The sequence below is a fragment of the Etheostoma spectabile genome, unplaced genomic scaffold (assembly GCF_008692095.1).
Source record: "Etheostoma spectabile isolate EspeVRDwgs_2016 unplaced genomic scaffold, UIUC_Espe_1.0 scaffold00009337, whole genome shotgun sequence".
NCBI lineage: Eukaryota > Metazoa > Chordata > Actinopteri > Perciformes > Percidae > Etheostoma > Etheostoma spectabile.
The window spans coordinates 1-19,201 of NW_022603689.1; the positions used below are offsets into that span (position 1 = coordinate 1).

At 44.1% G+C, this 19,201-nt stretch overlaps 2 protein-coding genes across 2 annotated transcripts; both read right to left on the bottom strand.

Annotated features, from left to right (window-relative positions):
• Positions 1 to 6,220: 6,220 nt before the first annotated feature.
• LOC116679097 (tripartite motif-containing protein 16-like) lies at positions 6,221 to 8,167 on the bottom strand. Its single transcript, XM_032508805.1, has one exon. The coding sequence runs from the start codon at positions 8,088 to 8,090 to the stop codon at positions 6,426 to 6,428; it is 1,665 nt and encodes a 554-aa protein (XP_032364696.1). The 5' UTR covers positions 8,091 to 8,167; the 3' UTR covers positions 6,221 to 6,425.
• A 6,911-nt stretch (positions 8,168 to 15,078) lies between these two features.
• On the bottom strand, positions 15,079 to 17,611 carry LOC116679098 (tripartite motif-containing protein 16-like). Its single transcript, XM_032508806.1, has one exon. The coding sequence runs from the start codon at positions 17,429 to 17,431 to the stop codon at positions 15,770 to 15,772; it is 1,662 nt and encodes a 553-aa protein (XP_032364697.1). The 5' UTR covers positions 17,432 to 17,611; the 3' UTR covers positions 15,079 to 15,769.
• Positions 17,612 to 19,201: the final 1,590 nt, after the last annotated feature.

Genomic DNA, 19,201 nt, shown 5'->3' on the forward strand with positions numbered 1-19,201 from the left:
AAGTCAGATAATTAATACAGAGAAAGTCAGAGAAAGTCAGATAATTTAATACAGAGAAAGTCAGATAATTACACAGAGAGTCAGAGAAAGTCAGATAATTAATACAGAGAAAGGTCAGAGAAAGTCAGATAATTAATACAGAAAAGTCGAGGTAAGTCAGATAATTAATACAGAGAAAGTCAGAAAGTCAGATAAATCAATATGGAGAAGGTCAGATATTTATACAGAGAAGTCGAGAAAGTCAGATAATTAATACGGAGAAAGTCGATAATTAATATACGGAGAAAAGTCAGATAATTAATACGGAGAAAGTCAGATAATTAATACGAGAAAGTCAGATATTAATAAGAAAAGTCGATAATTAATACAGAGAAATTCACCTCCTATTTTGTTTTTAACTGTCTATTCATTGTTTTATTGGTTTTTGATGCTTATGATTTTTAACTGTTGTACTTTGTTTTTATCTGTTTAAACTGATTTTGTGTAAAGCTCTTTGAATTGTTCTGTTGCTGAAATGTGCTCTACAGATAAAGCTGCCTTGCCTTGCTTTCAAATTGTTTAAGGTAAAAAGAGAGGCATTAGTAGCGCAATGTACTTTTCAAGGGTAATGCTAGATATCTTTATACATCGTATTTTAATGGGATATTTTCATAATCTGAATCTACAACGTCTTCTGCTCGAGGTAAATGGTTTCCCTCTGAAGTATAAGTACCCAGTAAGTCAGTAGTATGGTGTTGGCAGTCGCATGTTAAAGTGCTTATAATATGCTTTTTTCCCTTTCCTTTATAGTGGTGTATATCTTTTTTGTGCACATTATAGGTTTACAAAGTGAAAAAGCCCAAAGTCCCCCCCCCCCAAAGGGACGTACCATCTCCAACAGAAAACACCGTTCACCAAAACAGCTCTGTTGTAGTCCAGCTGTTACTTCTGTGACAAACGCGTGTCACTTTGTAACACGCTGTCGCTACCTGATCTGTGCTGCCTGCACGCACCAGATGTTCGCACATGTGCAGATGATAATCCTGTTTTGAGGATTTGCGACACTGCACGATCCGCCTCACACTCGTAGTTGTGGCGGTCTGCCGTTAGCCTCCACCGGGAAGCTAACGTTAGTTTAGCTAACAGCTAATTCGGCTAACCGCTAGCTGAGACATTGTGTAATAACTTTAAAAGACCCGCAAAATAAAACCTGAAAATTACCCTTAAAACATGTAACCGCTGTTACGTCAGTTCTGCTTTACTTGTTGCTCATTTAAAATACAATCAACCAATACTTGTCTTCATTATTTCTGTAAAGTCTTAATTTAGCTGGAGCTGCTTTTCCCAGTGTTTAGTTTGAGTTAATGAGCTAGCGTTTAGGTGAATTAGCTCTAAACTAGCTTCCTGATGATAGGTGGAGCATGGAGGTTTTCTTTTTTCTTTTTTTTTACTGTATTTCATCTAAACTAAGGATCTTCCACAGAAGGTTTAGTTTGAGGTAACTAGATCCCACAGCTGAGAATAGATCGGTGTGTGTAAAACCAGAGCTGCCAACTTTTCCAAAAACCTTGGAGTGAGATTTGGGGGGGCCAACCCATATTATGCCGCGTACAAAGCAATTTCTTTGGCTCTTTCAGCATCCTTATACTTCAGGGTTTTAATTGGGATCTTGCATGATATGTGCAAAACTGTAGGGATAAGAGCCTTTGTGTTGTTGTAGTATCAACAGGTATTAGGGCATTTAGCATTTACATTATTAACTTCTTATGATATAAGAACTGACCCGGACAATGTGCCACACATAATGAACCACATGAAGAGACAGTAGCATATGTCAACAACAGCTGAGAAGATTTGGGTCTGTGGGGAACAGGTCAAGGGGTCCCTGGTGTAGGGACCAGGTCCAGGGGTCACTGGTGTAGGGACCAGGTCCAGGGGTCCTTGGTGTAGGGACCAGGGACCCAAAGTTAAATTAATGTTGAGGGATCAACTAGACCACTGAAATTCTAAAGATTGAGAACCACTGTTTTGCATAAATTCTAATCCTTTAACCTTTGTGCCAAGGCTCAGTAATGTCTGGCCCTCATCCTCTGGGCCCCACTTGTATTTACTTTTTGGGGAAAACAAAGACTATTTGTCCATTTTATAAAACATTAAATTAATTATTTACAGTTAAATTTAGAGATGCACCGAGGTTAGAGAAGCACTATAGTGGCCCAACGTTGCAGTATCGTATATATAGTATAGTATATATAGTATAGTATATATAGGCCTAGTATAGCTCAGATCTGCTTCATCAGATTTCTGCTCATGTTTACAACTTTGTGCACATTCAAAATATAACTCCTCCCATCTCTGTTGTCCGAGATTTGGAGAGTTGTAATATAGTCTTCTGTGCATGTCATTGCCCCGTTGATATGGTAATATCTCACTCAGACCGTCTGACAGACACAGAGGCCCATTTGGGTCTCTGGTCTCTGACAGAGTTTAGAGGAGGCTGTACGCTGCTCATTATCGGAGGACTAGACGGATGCAACGCGTCACTGCCCCCCCACAGAGCGGGTCCACCAACCGCGCTGCTCACCTCTATCTTTACAGAGAGAGGACACGAAGCGACGGACGGGTCTGTGATACTCAGAGCTCATACCTGGAGCCGGGGAAGTGCACCTGGGATGGCTCGTGAAAAAATGTTTTCAGTTTGGCGACAACTCGAAACTTCCACAGACAGGGAGCGCTCTTGAACCCCCCGCACAGGCTCTGAAAGCACAACTAGTCGATCATAAGTGGCTCAACAGGTAGATCTACAGATATATAGAGATAGATATAGCTCTATAGATCTACAGATAAACTCATCTTTCAGAAATGTGACCGACCGGGTTGACACTTCAGCGTGAGAAATCAGGTGTGTGGCGTGTGAGCGTGTGAAACCGGTCAAATGCGTGTGTCTCACGGCCAATGCGTGAGAGTTGGCAGCCCTGGTAAAACTAGTAGAAGTGTCTCACAAATAAGGAGTTGTTTCAAAGGTAACCATGGTAACCATGGTAACCATGTTTCACAGAAATAGATTAACTGACCGGAGCAGGAGAAGAAGACATAAGAAACACAGTCAGTCTGATGTTCAGAGAGACACTATGTGTGTGTGTACATAAAGTGTACATGAAGTCTGCAAATCATGCAGTGCCATAAATGCATCGGGTACCGACACACACATAACACTCTCCTAGCTGCTAGTGACACTCCCTCATGCTCTGCAACTGACGAGCTGGCAGTACTTACCGCGCATGTGCAACTCCAAAGAAAGATGGAAAGTGTGATGACTGACTCTGTGGCTAAAACTGAGAGCTTGACACACAGGGTGACAAGAGGAGCTGCAGCAATGTGCAGTACAACAAAAATAAGGTGTTTTCTGAAAATTAAACTACGTAAACCCATTCTGGGACACAAAATGAGCATAATAATAGGAGCGCTGTAGGTGTTTTAGGGTTCCTCTGCAAGTTATTTTGGAGTCCAGTGGTTCTGGAGAAAGCTGCAAGCAGCAATTCCACAGGGCGAGCATTTAGCTTGTGTTGTAAATATATGAAAAAAGCATCTTTCATACACTCTAACCAGTTCAAAGTGTTATTGTTTTCATTGTTTAGTATCTTTTAGATTAGATTCTAAATCACCAGAGCCAACAAATCAAGTTAAACCTGCGCTGACATCTAGTGGTGAAATGTGTCCCTGTTCTACTTCCTGTCCCTGTTCTACTTCCTGTCCCTGTTCTACTTCCTGTCTCTGGTCTACTTCCTGTCCCTGTTGTGTCCCTGGTCTAGAAGAAGTCTCCCAGCTGGTCCGGCCTTGGACTGACCAAAGCTGGAGAAAGAGTTATTAGCTGATGGATCTTACCGAGCTACTGAGCAAGTGCAGCTCCCAACAAAGATAGGATAGAAGGGAGATGTCTCACTCTGAAAATAAAACAAGTGAGATGTCTCACTCTGGAGATAAAACTAGAGAGATGTCTCACTCTGGAGATAAAACTAGAGAGATGTCTCACTCTGGAGATAAAACTAGAGAGATGTCTCACTCTGGAGATAAAACTAGAGAGATGTCTCACTCTGGACCTAAAACTAGAGAGATGTCTCACTCTGGAGATAAAACTAGAGAGATGTCTCACTCTGGACCTAAAACTAGAGAGATGTGTCACTAAAACAGAAACCTAAACACACAGTCAATCAATCAATCAAACTTTATTTCTAAAGCACATTTAAAAACAACCAGGTTGATCAAAGTGCTGTACATAGACATGTAACAATAAATAGACAGAATACAACACCAGACAAATACAACATACAGTTCTCATGCTGGATTAAAAGCCGGGGAATAAAAATGTGTTTTAAGTCGCGATTTAAAAACCGGAAGGCTGGGGGCCAGTTTGACATGTAGAGGCAGCTCATTCCACAGTCTCGGGGCCAGTCTGACATGAAGAGGCAGCTCATTCCAAAGTCTCGGGGCTGCGGCTGAGAAAGCCCGATCCCCTCTGCTCTTCAGCCGTGTTTTAGGGGCAACAAGAAGAGACTGGTTTGCAGACCTTAAAGATCTTGAAGGAGCATGTGGCTTCAACAGATCAGTTATGTAGACTGGAGCTAGTCCATGGAGGGCTTTAAAAACAAACAATAAAATCTTAAAATCAATCCTAAAAGTAACTGGGAGCCAGTGGAGAGAGGTAAGGACAGGGGTGATGTGATCTCGCTTGCAAGTTCCAGTAAGGAGACGAGCAGCAGCATTTTGAACCAGCTGTAGTCGAGAGAGGGAGGCCTGGCTAACTCCTACATACAGAGCATTACAATAGTCAAGGCGTGTTGTAATAAAAGCATGTATAACCCTCTCAAAGTCTGTGAAGGATAAAAAGGCCTTAAGCTTGGTAAGAAGCCTCAGTTGAAAGAAACTTGCTTTCACAACAGAATTGATCTGCTTCTCCATTTTAAAATCACAATCCATTTTTACACCCAGGTTTGTTACAACAGACTTAACATAGGGTTGAAAAATGCCCAGGTCTATTTGTGAGACATCAGAGGTGCCACTGGGTCTAAAAACCATAACCTCAGTTTTACTCTCATTAAAGTTTAAAAAATGTACGGCCATCCAGGCTTTAATATCATTAAAACAGTCAACTAATCTTGCTAAAGAACTACCATCATTTCTCTTGATGGGCAGGTAGATTTGCGAATCATCTGCATAAAGATGGAAGCTGATGTTGTGTCTTTTTAAGATACATCCAAGGGGAAGCAGAGAGAGTGAAAAATGAATTGGCCCGAGAATCGAACCCTGTGGAACTCCATATGTGAGGGACACAGAAGGTGAAGTAGAGCCACCAAAACTGACTCTAAAATCTCTGTCCGACAAGTATGACCTAAACCACTCCAAGGCAGTGCCCCTAATCCCCACGCCATGCTCGAGGCGAGAAATAAGGATGCTGTGGTCAACTGTGTCAAATACTGCTGTAAGATCTAAAAGAATAAGAATTACATAATCTCCAGAATCAGTTGAGATTAGAAGATCGTTAAAAACTCTTAAAAGTGCAGATTCAGTGCTATGAAATGTCTTTAAACCAGATTGGAACACCTCAAGAACACCATGTGTATCTAAAAACGATTGTAACTGTAAAAGAACTGCTTTCTCTAAAATCTTCGAGAGAAAAGGGAGTTTAGAGATAGGGCGATAGTTTGAAAGTGCAGATGTGTCCAAATTTGTTTTTTTGAGGAGTGGCTGCACCACTGCTTGTTTAAAAAAGGCTGGTACAGAACCTGAAGTAAGGCTGCTGTTTATAATTTCTTGGATGCTAGGTCCAATAGTGTCCCACAACTCTTTAAAAAGGCAGGGCAGGACAATATCAGTGGGTGAACACAGGGTGAAAACAGGATCTGCAGCAATGTGCAGTACAACAAAAATATGGTGTTTTGTTTGGAAATGAAACCATGGAAACCTATTCTGGTCCAACCTCAAAATACAATTATGAACCTGAACATTAGCAACATATGGGCGCTTTAAGTAAGAAAAAGTGTAAAAAAAAACAAACATTAAAAAAACGTAACAAGCGTCAAAAAAAGTCTTAAACAGGAAAAAAAACACATCAAAAGACACGCCAAACTTCAAAAATGCATGACAACACAGAAAGCATCAACAAACAAGTCAAATGTAAAAGAAAAAAGTCCTAAAAAATTACCTAAAAACTTAAAACCGTCAAAAGCCTCAAAAGTTTTGAAAAATAAACATCTCATGTGGAGCACCACCTCCGTTCCTGATGGAAATCTACGAGCGTTCTCGAGAGAACGATGACGTCTTCTATGGCTTGATATATCTATTTACCCCACGGGGCGTTTTATCTGCCCCGGGCCATTGGGCAACCCTTGAACCCTGAAGAGGACGAAGAGTTAAAACTCAGAATTTAACCCTTAAATGACGTCTGTCTATTTCAGGTTACACAACTCAGCAGAGGCTCCAGACCAATAAAGCCTTAGTCCAGCATAGAGGGGCTGAGTGAACGTGGTCTGGACTCTGTGGAGGAGAGTCATGGTTCCAGAGACGCTGTAGAAGGACAGAATACCTGCACTGTGATCCAGGTACACTCCTACTCTGGAGGACACAGGACCTGAGACGCGAGTTTGGACATTGTTGGACCAAAATGTATAACTGTCGTTGTCACAATATAACGCCCAAGATTTGGCATTTAGTCCAAATAAACTTTCACCCGACCACCCCTCTCTCCTGATGTTCTTGTATGCGACTGCTACAGAAACTCCTCCTCTCATCTCCACCTCCCAGTAACAACGTCCAGTCAGACTCTCTCTACTCAGGACCTGCCAACAGATAGTGAATCTGTCTGGGTGACTAGAATAAGACTGATGTTGACTCATCAACGTTGCTTTCCTGTTCCCCTCAGATAATAACAGCTCTGTATATGCTGTATTTGGATCCAGTGTGATTTCACTTGAATATTGTAAGAATCCAGCTCTGGTCTTGGGCTCTGGTTGAGGCAGTAAAACGTCCACTTCAGTCCCTGTCAGTGAGACGGTTGTCCTCTTCTCTCTCAGGACGTCCTGTAGTTTATCTCTGAGCTCTGACACGGCCGCTGTCACGTCCTCAAAGCCGCTCAGAGGACGGATCTGGATGCTGGATGCTGATTGGCTGAGTGGTGCCAGTGAGGGGTAGTTGTGTAGAAACTGGTTGTGGTCCTCTGTGTGTGAGAGCTTCTTCAGCTCAGCGTCTTTCCTCTTCAGCTCAGTGATCTCCTGCTCCAGCTTCTCCTGAAGCTCTCGGACTCGACTCACTTCCCTTTCCTGCTGGGATCTGACCTGCTGCTTCACATCAGAGCTTCTTTTCTCCAGGAGACGGATCAGCTCAGTGAAGATCTTCTCGCTGTCCTCCACTGCTTCATCAGCAGAGAGATTGATGGCCTCCGCCTGCTGTTGAAGCAGCTTCACATCTTTCTCTCTGTCCTGGATTCTCTGCTGGATGTTGAGTCGACTCCCCTCGAGCTCTCTCTGCCTCTCAGCTCTCTCTGCCGCAGCTGAGACTGTGTCGTGGCCTTTATGTTCATCCACAGGGCAGAGATAACAGATAAGCTGCTGATCAGTACGGCAGAACATCTTCATCACCTCATCATGACGAGAGCAGACGTTCTCCTGGAGCTTCTCGGACGGCTCCACCAGCTTGTGTTTCTTGAATGTCTCTGATTCATAATGAGGCTGAAGGTGTTTCTCACAGTAAGAAGCCAGACATTGCAGACAGGACTTGATGGCTTTGAGTTTCCTCCCGGTGCAGACATCACAGGCCACATCTTCAGCTCCAGCATAGCAGTGATCAGCAGGAGCAGCTTGGAGTCCAGTCTTCTTCAGCTCCTCCACTAAATCTGCTAACATGGTGCTTTTCAGCAGGACAGGCCTCGGTGTGAACGTCTTCCTGCACTGAGGACAGCTGTAGCTGTACTTACCATCCTCTCCATCCCAGTGGCTTTTAATACAGTTCATGCAGTAGCTGTGTCCACAGGAAGTAGTCACCGGATCCTTCAGTGGATCCAGACAGATGGAACAAGAGAAGGTTTCCCGGTCCAGCTGAACTCCTCTCTGCGCCATCTCACCTCTCGCTCAGTGACAACGACTGTCTGAGTCTCACTTCCTGAGAAGTGAGACTAGTCTGAGCTCTGATGTAAAAACATCATGTGATTGGGAGGAGTTATCAGGTTCTGCTGCATTCCTGGACGAGGAGCAGTTTGAGAGAGAGACTGGGTGTGTTACATACCCATACTACTATTATTATGACAATAAACACAATACATAGTAGTATGACTTACAGTACGCCAATAATCGTCCTATGCACCCGGTCACATTGTGCAGTATACAAGCCAGCGTGATTTCTGACCCACAATCTTCTGTGCAGCATATCTGAGCAAGACGGTCAAAGGTGCAATCTCCCACGCCCCGATCCTACGCAGACTGGACTGCAGGCAACAGTACACACTTTGTAGAGGAAGAGCAGCTGCAGTTTGTAGTAAAAGTATAAAGAAAAAGTATGTGATAACAACACAGCAACACTTGTTGACAACAGAGCTCATTTCTCATTTAAAACTCTGCTGACTTCAGCTTTTAGGAGGTAAACTCCTCATAGAATCAGAGGGTCTGGAGACGGCGCCCCAGTTTACTAAATGACCGAGTTGTCCTGTTATTAAGTTAAATCATACTGTATATTGTTATATACAGTATGATTTAACTAGCTGTTAATTAGCTGCTACATCCCTACATTCATTGCATTTCCCCGGCTACCGGTGTCCTGGCCATAAACTGATCATCAGCCAAAAACTGATTGTTGCCTACATGCAATAACAATATAGGAACCATGCAGCCAAGACCTGACTCCGGGTTGGGGCTCTCCAGATGTTTAGTTGCCTGCAGGTGAGAACATTTCTCAGGGTCCGCGCTCTGCTGAGCCGGGTGTTCCCTGCTTCGTCAGCCCGGGGCCACATCACCTAAAAACCACCATGATGTGGGACTCCTACACAAGAAGAAAAAACAGGGAACATGCCAAATCTCTAGATGAGCCACAGCTGAACTAGCGCCTGATTGGACGGTGCTGCAACATGTTTTTAAACACATTTAAAAAAAAGAAAGAAAGATTTTCCTCAAAATGAGTCCCTATGTTAGGGTTAGGGTTACATTCCATCTGTAGTTAGGGTTAGAAAAAGGAAATATGGGAACATAGGGCCTATTTTTTATTTTATTTTTTTAATTCTTAGAAAAGTGGGAACAAAGCCACGCTCCCATTGCAGGTTGACTTTTATAAAAAAACAAATGACCAAAAAACACACTCCTGTGGCGTTTGACGTAGTATGGTAAAACTGCCTGTGACCGCACTGTACAAGTTCTGCTTTCATTTTTGTTGTTTTACAATTTTTTAAGAAGATACAAATCAACGAAATGGCCCATCATACAGGTCTGTCCCCAGCACAAAGCTTCTCAGGAGCCCTCCAGAAAGCTCCGGTACTTTCCCCATTTTTTGGTACAGACATCCAATCTGGCAAAGCGTTTGTAGGACCTCTTTTTGTTAAGGTACGGTGCGGAGAGGACCCAAACACAGAGAGGAGGAGGCAGGCAGATGTAGGCACACAAGGGCTTTATGGTCCAAAACACAAAGTAAGCCTCAATGGAACAAACCAAAAATCAAAAAGGTACAAAACAGATAATCACCAGGGCCAGGGAACAGGAACCAAAACCAGGACCACTGGGACGAGGTGACGTACAGACAGGCGAAGGAACTAGATGATCTGACACGAGACAAAGGGAACACAGGGGTTAAATACAAGAGGTAACGAGGGGATGGGGAACAGGTGGGACGTCAGGTGGACCACATTAGGGCGGGGCGGGACAATCAGACAGGCAAACTAGACAAGACTAGACAAGACAGGAAACTACACTATCAAAATAAAACAGGAAGTAGAACAAACAGACACTCACCGGGGAATCACAAGACAGGGGCCATTTCTCAATACCAAGTAAGCAAAGAACGGACTTGTGTTCTTGGGGAGACCGTCCTTGCAGGTTGTACCTGGAAGAATGAACTCGCAGGTTCAGAAGCAAACAAAACACTGTTGACAGTTTTGAGGCGAAGCGTTCTTATTGCGCAACACCCCCAGCAAAGAGGGCGCTTGCCACTTTATAGTTAGCTTTAATGTGTGTATTCATAATAAAACATGGACGGTCACCTTTCACACCGCCTTTGTTGTTTTGTTACGAATTAATTTAAAGTGCTATTAAGTGTCACAGGCCAATAACTTTATAAATAACGACACAACGGCGGGAAAAAAAACTCGTAACATTGTTCTGGATTCACTTTTAATTGAAAGCACAAAAGAAACGTTAAATAGGTATTAAAATTATAGATGGACTGGGTAAAGTTAGCCACTGCCGTCGGTATACTTTACCGAGAGACAGGATGAGGAGGACGGGTTATATATAGGCTACATCCTCTATAACAACAGCGGTAAAAAATTGTTTTAAATATCTTACAATTGTGGACCTGGCTTTCCTCTTCCATTGTTGATGCTGCAGTGGTCTGTCTAAATGTGGGGCCAGAGGGTCTGTCTAAATGTGGGGCCAGAGGGATCTGTCTAAATATGGGACCAGAGGGTCTGTCTAAATGTGGGGCCAGAGGGATCTGTCTAAATATGGAACCAGAGGGTCTTTCTAGATGTGGGGCCAGAGGGTCTGTCTAGATGTGGGGCCAGAGGGTCTGTCTAAATGTGGGGCCAGAGGTCTGTCTAAATGTGGGGCCAGAGGGTCTGTCTAAATGTGGGCCAGAGGGGTCTGTCTAAATGTGGGGCCAGAGGGTCTGTCTAGATGTGGGGCCAGAGGGTCTGTCTAGATGTGGGGCAAGAGGGGTCTGTCTAAATGTGGGGCCAGAGGGTCTGTGAGCTGACTGACTGACCGGCTCCCGGCTGGCGTAGCAAGCTCGCCCGCCGGGGTTTGCGGAGCTTTCCAACTCCGAAGGCTTTTTTAATTCACCATCAATTTTCGTTGAACTGCCTATACTCAAAATCTACACAGCTGATTTCTCGCCTTAAAACATCTTAAAAATGAATTTATTGATTTAATAATAGACGTAAATTGTTTATGCACATTCAAAATATAACTCCTCCCATCTCTATTGTCTGAGATTTGGAGAGTTGTTATATAGTCTGCTGTGCATGTCATTGCTCCGCTGATATGGTGGATCTCATGCAGACCGTCTGACAGACACAGAGGCCCATTCAGGTCTCTGGTCTCTGACAGAGTTTAGAGGAGGCTGTACGCTGCTCATCATCGGAGGACTACGCATGGTTGCAACTCGTCACTGCCCCCCCACAGCAGAGCGGGTCCACCAGCCGCGCTGCTCACCTCTATTGTTACAGAGAGAGAGGACACGAAGCGACAGATGGGTCTGTGATACTCAGAGCTCATACCTGAAGCCGGGGAAGTGCACCTGGGATGGCTCGTGAAAAAATGTTTTCAGTTTGCGACAACTCGAAACTTACACAGACAGGGAGCGCTCTTGAACCCCCCGCACAGGCTCTGGAAGCTAAACTAGTCGATCACGAGCGGCTCCACAGGTAGATCTATAGATAAACTCATCTTTCAGAAATGTGACCGACCGGGTTGACACTTCAGCGTGAGAAATCGGGGGTGTGGCGTGTGAGCATGTGAAACCAGTCAAATGCGTGTGTCTCACGGCCAATGCGTGAGAGTTGGCAGCCCTGGTAAAACTAGTAGAAGTGTCTCACAAATAAGGAGTTGTTTCAAAGGTAACCATGGTAACCATGTTTCACAGAAATAGATTAACCAACCGGAGCAGGACAAGAAGACATAAGAAACACAGTCAGTCTAATGGTCAGAGAGACACTATGTGTGTGTGTACATAAAGTGTACATGAAGTCTGCAAATCATGCAGTGCCATAAATGTGTGAACATCGGGCGGATCGTGCAGGCAGCACAGATCGGGTACCGACACACACATAACACTCTCCTAGCTGCTAGAGACACTCCCTCATGCTCTGCAACTGACGAGCTGGCAGTACTTACCGCGCATGTGCAACTCCAAAGAAAGATGGAAAGTGTGATGACTGACTCTGTGGCTAAAACTGAGAGCTTGACACACAGGGTGACAAGAGGGGCTGGTAACAGCTCAACTCGACTCGACTCGATCCATTCTGCGTCCGTTTTCCATTTCAGATTGAGTAACGTCTCAGCGTGGCTGGTCACCATAGCAACGCGTGATGATGTAATTTTCAACGCGACTCACAACAGCACGTTGGCTACTCGCCGCAGCCACAAGAAATGTTTTGTTTCAAAAGAAGCTGAAGGAAGCAACAAAAATCACCGCTAAAAAAAAAAACAGGAGTTTGGGAATTCTGACGGAGTTCAGACGTCGACATGACGGTTGTTCGCCGACACAAACGGGTAAGTTACGTTTCCTGGTAACGTTAGCTAACATTTGCATGTGTTAGGGGCCCCGGTCAGTGTTTACTAATGCTAGCGTTATATAAAGTACATGAACTTTAGCAACCACGATTACACACCAACATGTCTGCTGTGTACTGTTTGTGTTTCAGAGCATTCACGCTTTGCAAAATCGCCGCCGCAGACCGTCTGGTGGGCGATGTCCGACCGGTGAGATCTCTGGTTCTGGTTCTGACCCGCTGGACTTCGTATAATCTTTAAGAGAGTCACGGAGAGGCTTATGACAACGACTGGGATGCATCTGGGACAGCAGAGCCGGGGGGGCACTGTCACAGGGGGCAGAGGAAGAAGACCGGGGTGTCCGGGAGGGTTTGATGCGCTACTTGAAAAGCTAAATAAAAACTTTTCTTTGATAACTTGTCTTGTTTTTTTAAAGTAACAGTGGGCAATATTGGAAACGACATAAAGCCCCTAATAGCCCTTAATATTGAACAGTTGAAAAGTGAGAATAGTCCAGAGAGTAGATAATCTGTCGGTGTCTGGCTAGATTTTTTAAATGTCCCGTTTGTTCTGGACACACACTACGCACTCTGGTCAGCTAACAACGCAGTGATCCGACCAATCAGCAGTCTGCAGGTTTCCACGTCACCTTTTGGTATCGCCTCAGCTCGCTTGGAACCACGACTGAGGTAGTACTAAAAAAACCACCTGGTAGCAGGTCCCAGGGACTTTTTTTAATAGATAATAACGGAAAACCAAAAAAGGCGAGTAGAGGAGGTACCACGCAGTGGAAAACCGCCATATGTGTGGGTGTACATAAAGTGTAACATGAAGTCTGCAAATCATGCAGTGCCATAAATGCGTGAACATCGGGCGGATCTTGCAGGCAGCACAGATCAGGTACCGACACACACATAACACTCTCCTAGCTGCTAGTGACACTCCCTCATGCTCTGCAACTGACGAGCTGGCAGTACTTACCGCGCATGTGCAACTCCAAAGAAAGATCTTATCATCAGGAACATGTACTTAAAGTATTAAAAGTAAAAGTACCCAATACAGAATAATCCTCACATCTCAGATACTGGAAACAATCCAAACTGTTTAATGGTCTAAACCAGGGGTCTCTAAACCAGGGGTCTCTGAACCAGGCGTCTCTAAACCAGGGGTCTCTGAACCAGGGTCTCTAAACCAGGGGTCTCTAAACCAGGGGTCTCTAAACCAGGGTCTCTAAACCAGGGGTCTCTGAACCAGGGGTCTCTGAACCAGGGGTCTCTGAACCAGGGGTCTCTAAACCAGGACCCTTTAATTGAAAGAGACACGGAGCAGGGACCCGCTACTGTATAAAATACAACCCTTTCCTTGTCTTGTCTTGTTGTGTGTGTGTGAGTGTGTGTGTGTGTATGTGTGTTTGTGTGTGTGTGTGTGTGTGTGTGTGTGGTCTAGGTATAGCTACATTTGTGGGGACCAAAAATTGTGAAAACAGTATACTTATGGGGACCTGAGTGCTTTGTGGGGACCAAAATGCTGGTCCCCATACCGTTAAAGGGCTTTTTGAGGACTAAGACTTGGTTTTAGGAGTAGGGTTATGGTTAGGGTGAGGGTGAGGGTTAAGGTTAGGGTTAGGGTTAGAGTTAGGTTATGGTTAGGGTTAGAGTTAGGTTTATGGTTTATGGTTAGGGTGAGGTTAAGGTTAGGCATGTAGGTTTGATGGTTAAGGTTAGGGTAAGGGCTAGGGAATGCATTATGTCAATGACTGGTCCCCACAAAGATAGGCAGACACGACTGTGTGTGTGTGTGTGTGTTGTGTGTGTGGTGTGTGGTGTGTGTGTGTGTGTTTTGTGTGTGTGTGTGTGTGTGTGTGTGTGTGTCTGTCTGTTTCTGCATGTGTTATTTTGTCACCCTCCCAGTTTTTTTTAGCTTTGGGACGCGTTCCATATCTCAGTGTAATGTTTGTATCTGTTCATTTTTCACTCTATAAATATATATATATATATATATATATATATATTAAGAAAAAGTACATGAAAAAAAATCACAATTTGATCACAAAAAATAGAATTACATAATAAACTGGACTTACAATAAATTTCATAAATTCTTCTCTTTATTGATCCCCTATGGGGAAATTACAATGTACACTCTGTTGTTATTACACACTACACACAGGCCTGAAGTACACACACATGCTCAGGTAATTTACATGCACTAATGGAGAGATGTCAGAGTGGGGGGGGGGGGGCTTATTCAATTTTATAGCATTTGAAAACAAATTGAAGTGTTTTTGAAATAGTATTGAGTAAAAGTTGACATATTCCAGTCTGTGATTATCATCAACATCCAGTCCTTTAATTTTAGTCTCAATAATTCCTAATTTCTGCTTTTCTAACTCAAACATTAGGTATAATTTCCTATAAATGAGGTTTATTTACAATAAATTCCAAAAATAACTGTAAAACTAAAGTTAACGAGTTAGCGTTACGTAGTGTTGAAAATGTCAAAAACATTAACCAACATGGGAAAAAAGCGTCAAAAGTGTTGAAAAAAAGAACAAAAACTGAAGAAAAAGTTAAAAACATTGATAAAAAGTGTTGATTTTCCATTTTGACGGGAAGACAACACGAGGGTTAAAGTCTCCGGGATATTTTACAGAGTTTTTTTTGCAGATTTGGTGAAAACCGCGCTGCAAATCTCTTTGAAAACACGTCCACAGCATTCCTGGTCCTTACACACGTCTGGATGTATTTTGCGTTGATATGTTGACAACGCTCCGGGACTAGTAGTGGGACCAAAATATGGTGTTTTTTGGAAATTAAAACCATGGAAACCTATTCTGGTCCAACCTCAAAATACAATTATGAACCTGAACATTAGCAACATATGGGCGCTTTAAGTAAGAAAAAGTGTAAAAAAAACAAACATTAAAAAAACGTAACAAGCGTCAAAAAAAGTCTTAAACAGGAAAAAAAACACATCAAAAGACACGCCAAACTTCAAAAATGCATGACAACACAGAAAGCATCAACAAACAAGTCAAATGTAAAAGAAAAAAGTCCTAAAAAATTACCTAAAAACTTAAAACCGTCAAAAGCCTCAAAAGTGTAAAAACCTTTTATTTTGAAAAATAAACATCTGATGTGGAGCACCACCTCCGTTCCTGATGGAAATCTACGAGCGTTCTCGAGAGAACGATGACGTCTTCTATGGCTTGATATATCTATTTACCCCACGGGGCGTTTTATCTGCCCCGGGCCATTGGGCAACCCTTGAACCCTGAAGAGGACGAAGAGTTAAAACTCAGAATTTAACCCTTAAATGACGTCTGTCTATTTCAGGTTACACAACTCAGCAGAGGCGCCAAGATAAAGAAAAAGTCCAGCATAGAGGGGCTGAGTGAACGTGGTCTGGACTCTGTGGAGGAGAGTCATGGTTCCAGAGACGCTGTAGAAGGACAGAATACCTGCACTGTGATCCAGGTACACTCCTACTCTGGAGGACACAGGACCTGAGACGGGAGTTTTGACATTGTTGTACCAAAATTCATGAATGTTGTTGTTACAATATAACGCCCAAGATTTGTCATTGTATCCAAATAAACTTTCACCCGACAGCCCCTCTCTCCTGATATTCTTGTATGCGACTGCTACAAAAACTCCTCCTCTCATCTCCACCTCCCAGTAACAACGTCCAGTCAGACTCTCTCTACTCAGGACCTGAGACCTGCCAGTGAATCTGTCTGGGTGACTAGAATAAGACTGATGATGACTCATTAACGTTGCTTTCCTGTTCCCCTCAGATAATAACAGCCGTGTGTGTGCTGTGTTTGGATCCAGTGTGATTTCACGTGAATATTGTAAGAATCCAGCTCTGGTCTTGGGCTCTGGTTGAGGCAGTAAAACGACCACTTCAGTCCCTGTCAGTGAGACGGTTGTCCTCTTCTCTCTCAGGACGTCCTGTAGTTTATCTCTGATCTCTGACACGGCCGCTGTCACGTCCTCAAAGCAGCTCAGAGGACGGATCTGGATGCTGGATGCTGATTGGCTGAGTGGTGCCAGTGAGGGGTAGTTGTGTAGAAACTGGTTGTGGTCCTCTGTGTGTGAGAGCTTCTTCAGCTCAGCGTCTTTCCTCTTCAGCTCAGTGATCTCCTGCTCCAGCTTCTCCTGAAGCTCTCGGACTCGACTCACTTCCCTTTCCTGCTGGGATCTGACCTGCTGCTTCACATCAGAGCTTCTTTTCTCCAGGAGACGGATCAGCTCAGTGAAGATCTTCTGGCTGTCCTCCACTGCTTCATCAGCAGAGAGATTGATGGCCTCCGCCTGCTGTTGAAGCAGCTTCACATCTTTCTCTCTGTCCTGGATTCTCTGCTGGATGTTGAGTCGACTCCCCTCGAGCTCTCTCTGCCTCTCAGCTCTCTCTGCTGCAGCTGAGACTGTGTCGTGGCCTTTATGTTCCTCCACAGAGCAGAGATAACAGATAAGCTGCTGATCAGTACGGCAGAACATCTTCATCACCTCATCATGACGAGAGCAGACGTTCTCCTGGAGCTTCTTGGACGGCTCCACCAGCTTGTGTTTCTTGAATGTCTCTGATTCATAATGAGGCTGAAGGTGTTTCTCACAGTAAGAAGCCAGACATTGCAGACAGGACTTGATGGCTTTGAGTTTCCTCCCGGTGCAGAAATCACAGGCCACATCTTCAGCTCCAGCATAGCAGTGATCAGCAGGAGCAGCTTGGAGTCCAGTCTTCTTCAGCTCCTCCACTAAATCTGCTAACATGGTGTTTTTCAGCAGGACAGGCCTCGGTGTGAACGTCTTCCTGCACTGAGGACAGCTGTAGCTGTACTTACCGTCCTCTCCATCCCAGTGGCTTTTAATACAGTTCATGCAGTAGTTGTGTCCACAGGGAGTAGTCACCGGATCCTTCAGTGGATCCAGACAGATGGAACAAGAGAAGGTTTCCCGGTCCAGCTGAACTCCTCTCTGCGCCATCTCACCTCTCGCTCAGTGACAACGACTGTCTGAGTCTCACTTCCTGAGAAGTGAAACTAGTCTGAGCTCTGATGTAAAAACATCATGTGATACGCTGTTGTACTTCCCCAGCATGCTGCTCCACCCATCTGCAAACTGTAGCTCTGAAGGGGAGGGAACAAGGAAAGGTGTGCTCAGAGTGGAGCTGGCTGTGTGTGAGAGCAGGAAGAGGGGGGGGGGGGGGTCATCAAGATCTGCTTCATTCCTGGAAGAGGAGCGGAGAGAAACCTGGGTGTGTTGCAATGCCAATGCTACCATTAGTATGACAGGAAACAATTTAGTATGTCTCAATGCATAGTAGAAAAACTGATGTGTACCAAACATATGTCCTGATGCACCCGGTCGCATTGTGCAGTATGCAAAGTCAGCATGCTTTTCTGACCCACAATCCTCTGTGCAGCATATCTGAGCAAGACGGTCAAAGGTGCAATCTCCCACGCCCCGATCCTACGCAGACTGGACTGCAGGCAACAGTACACACTTTGTAGAGGAAGAGCAGCTGCAGTTTGTAGTAAAAGTGTAAAGAAAAAGTATGTGATAACAACACAGCAACACTTGTTGACAACAGAGCTCATTTCTCATTTAAAACTCTGCTGACTTCAGCTTTTAGGAGGTAAACTCCTCATAGAATCAGAGGGTCTGGAGACGGAGCCCCAGTTTACTATTCAAATCAGTTACTTATTAAAACTAGTGAGATGTCTCACTCTGGAGATAAAACTAGAGAGATGTCTCACTCTGGAGATAAAACTAGTGAGATGTCTCACTCTGGAGATAAAACTAGAGAGATGTCTCACTCTGGAGATAAAACTAGAGAGATGTCTCACTCTGGAGATAAAACTAGTGAGATGTCTCACTCTGGAGATAAAACAGAGACCTAAATACACAGGGTGGAAAGAGGACCTGCAGCAATGTGCAGTACAACATAAATATGGTGTTTTATGAAAAAGAAACCATGGAAACCTATTCTGATTTAACCTCTAAATACAACTATGAACCTGAAGATGAGCGTCATACGGGACCTTTAACAGAAACTTCCCAGTGCTGGTACTCACCAATGAGACGACATACACACAGTAAGCTTTCAAGTTGTTTTATTTACAACATCGAGATCCTTTTATTCAGATTTTGTTAACAAATGTGGTCCTCAAGGAGCAAATTAGGAGGTACAAAATCTTACACAAGGAATATCAACACAGGAGACGAGGACTTCCAGAGGAGGGGGGGGGGGACTGGGTGTCTGTCTACGGATTCAGCTGATATACACCACCATCTCAGAGATGAACTGGGCTCTTACATCTGAACTGGAGGAGCGTCCCCCCCCTAGTCCAGTTCCCCACAGTCGGCGATGACCACCTTGGCTTTAGGGGTGCCGCTCTTGGTGCCCTGCTTCTCCATCGCCTTGACGACGTCCATGCCCTCCACGACGGAGCCGAACACCACGTGCTTCCCGTTCAGCCTGGAGGGGGGGACGTGGGTTAGTAACAGGGACCACCTCAACGCCGGTCCTTAAAACTGCCTGGTCCACCTGAAGGTCTACCACCTAAATCTGTTGTATAGGATTTGTTTTGCTGTATTATTATGTATAGTATTTGTTTTGCTGTATTATTATGTATAGTATTTGTTATGCTGTATTATTATGTATAGTATTTGTTTTGCTGTATTATTATGTATAGTATTTGTTTTGCTGTATTATTATGTGTAGTATTTGTTTTGCTGTATTATTATGTGTAG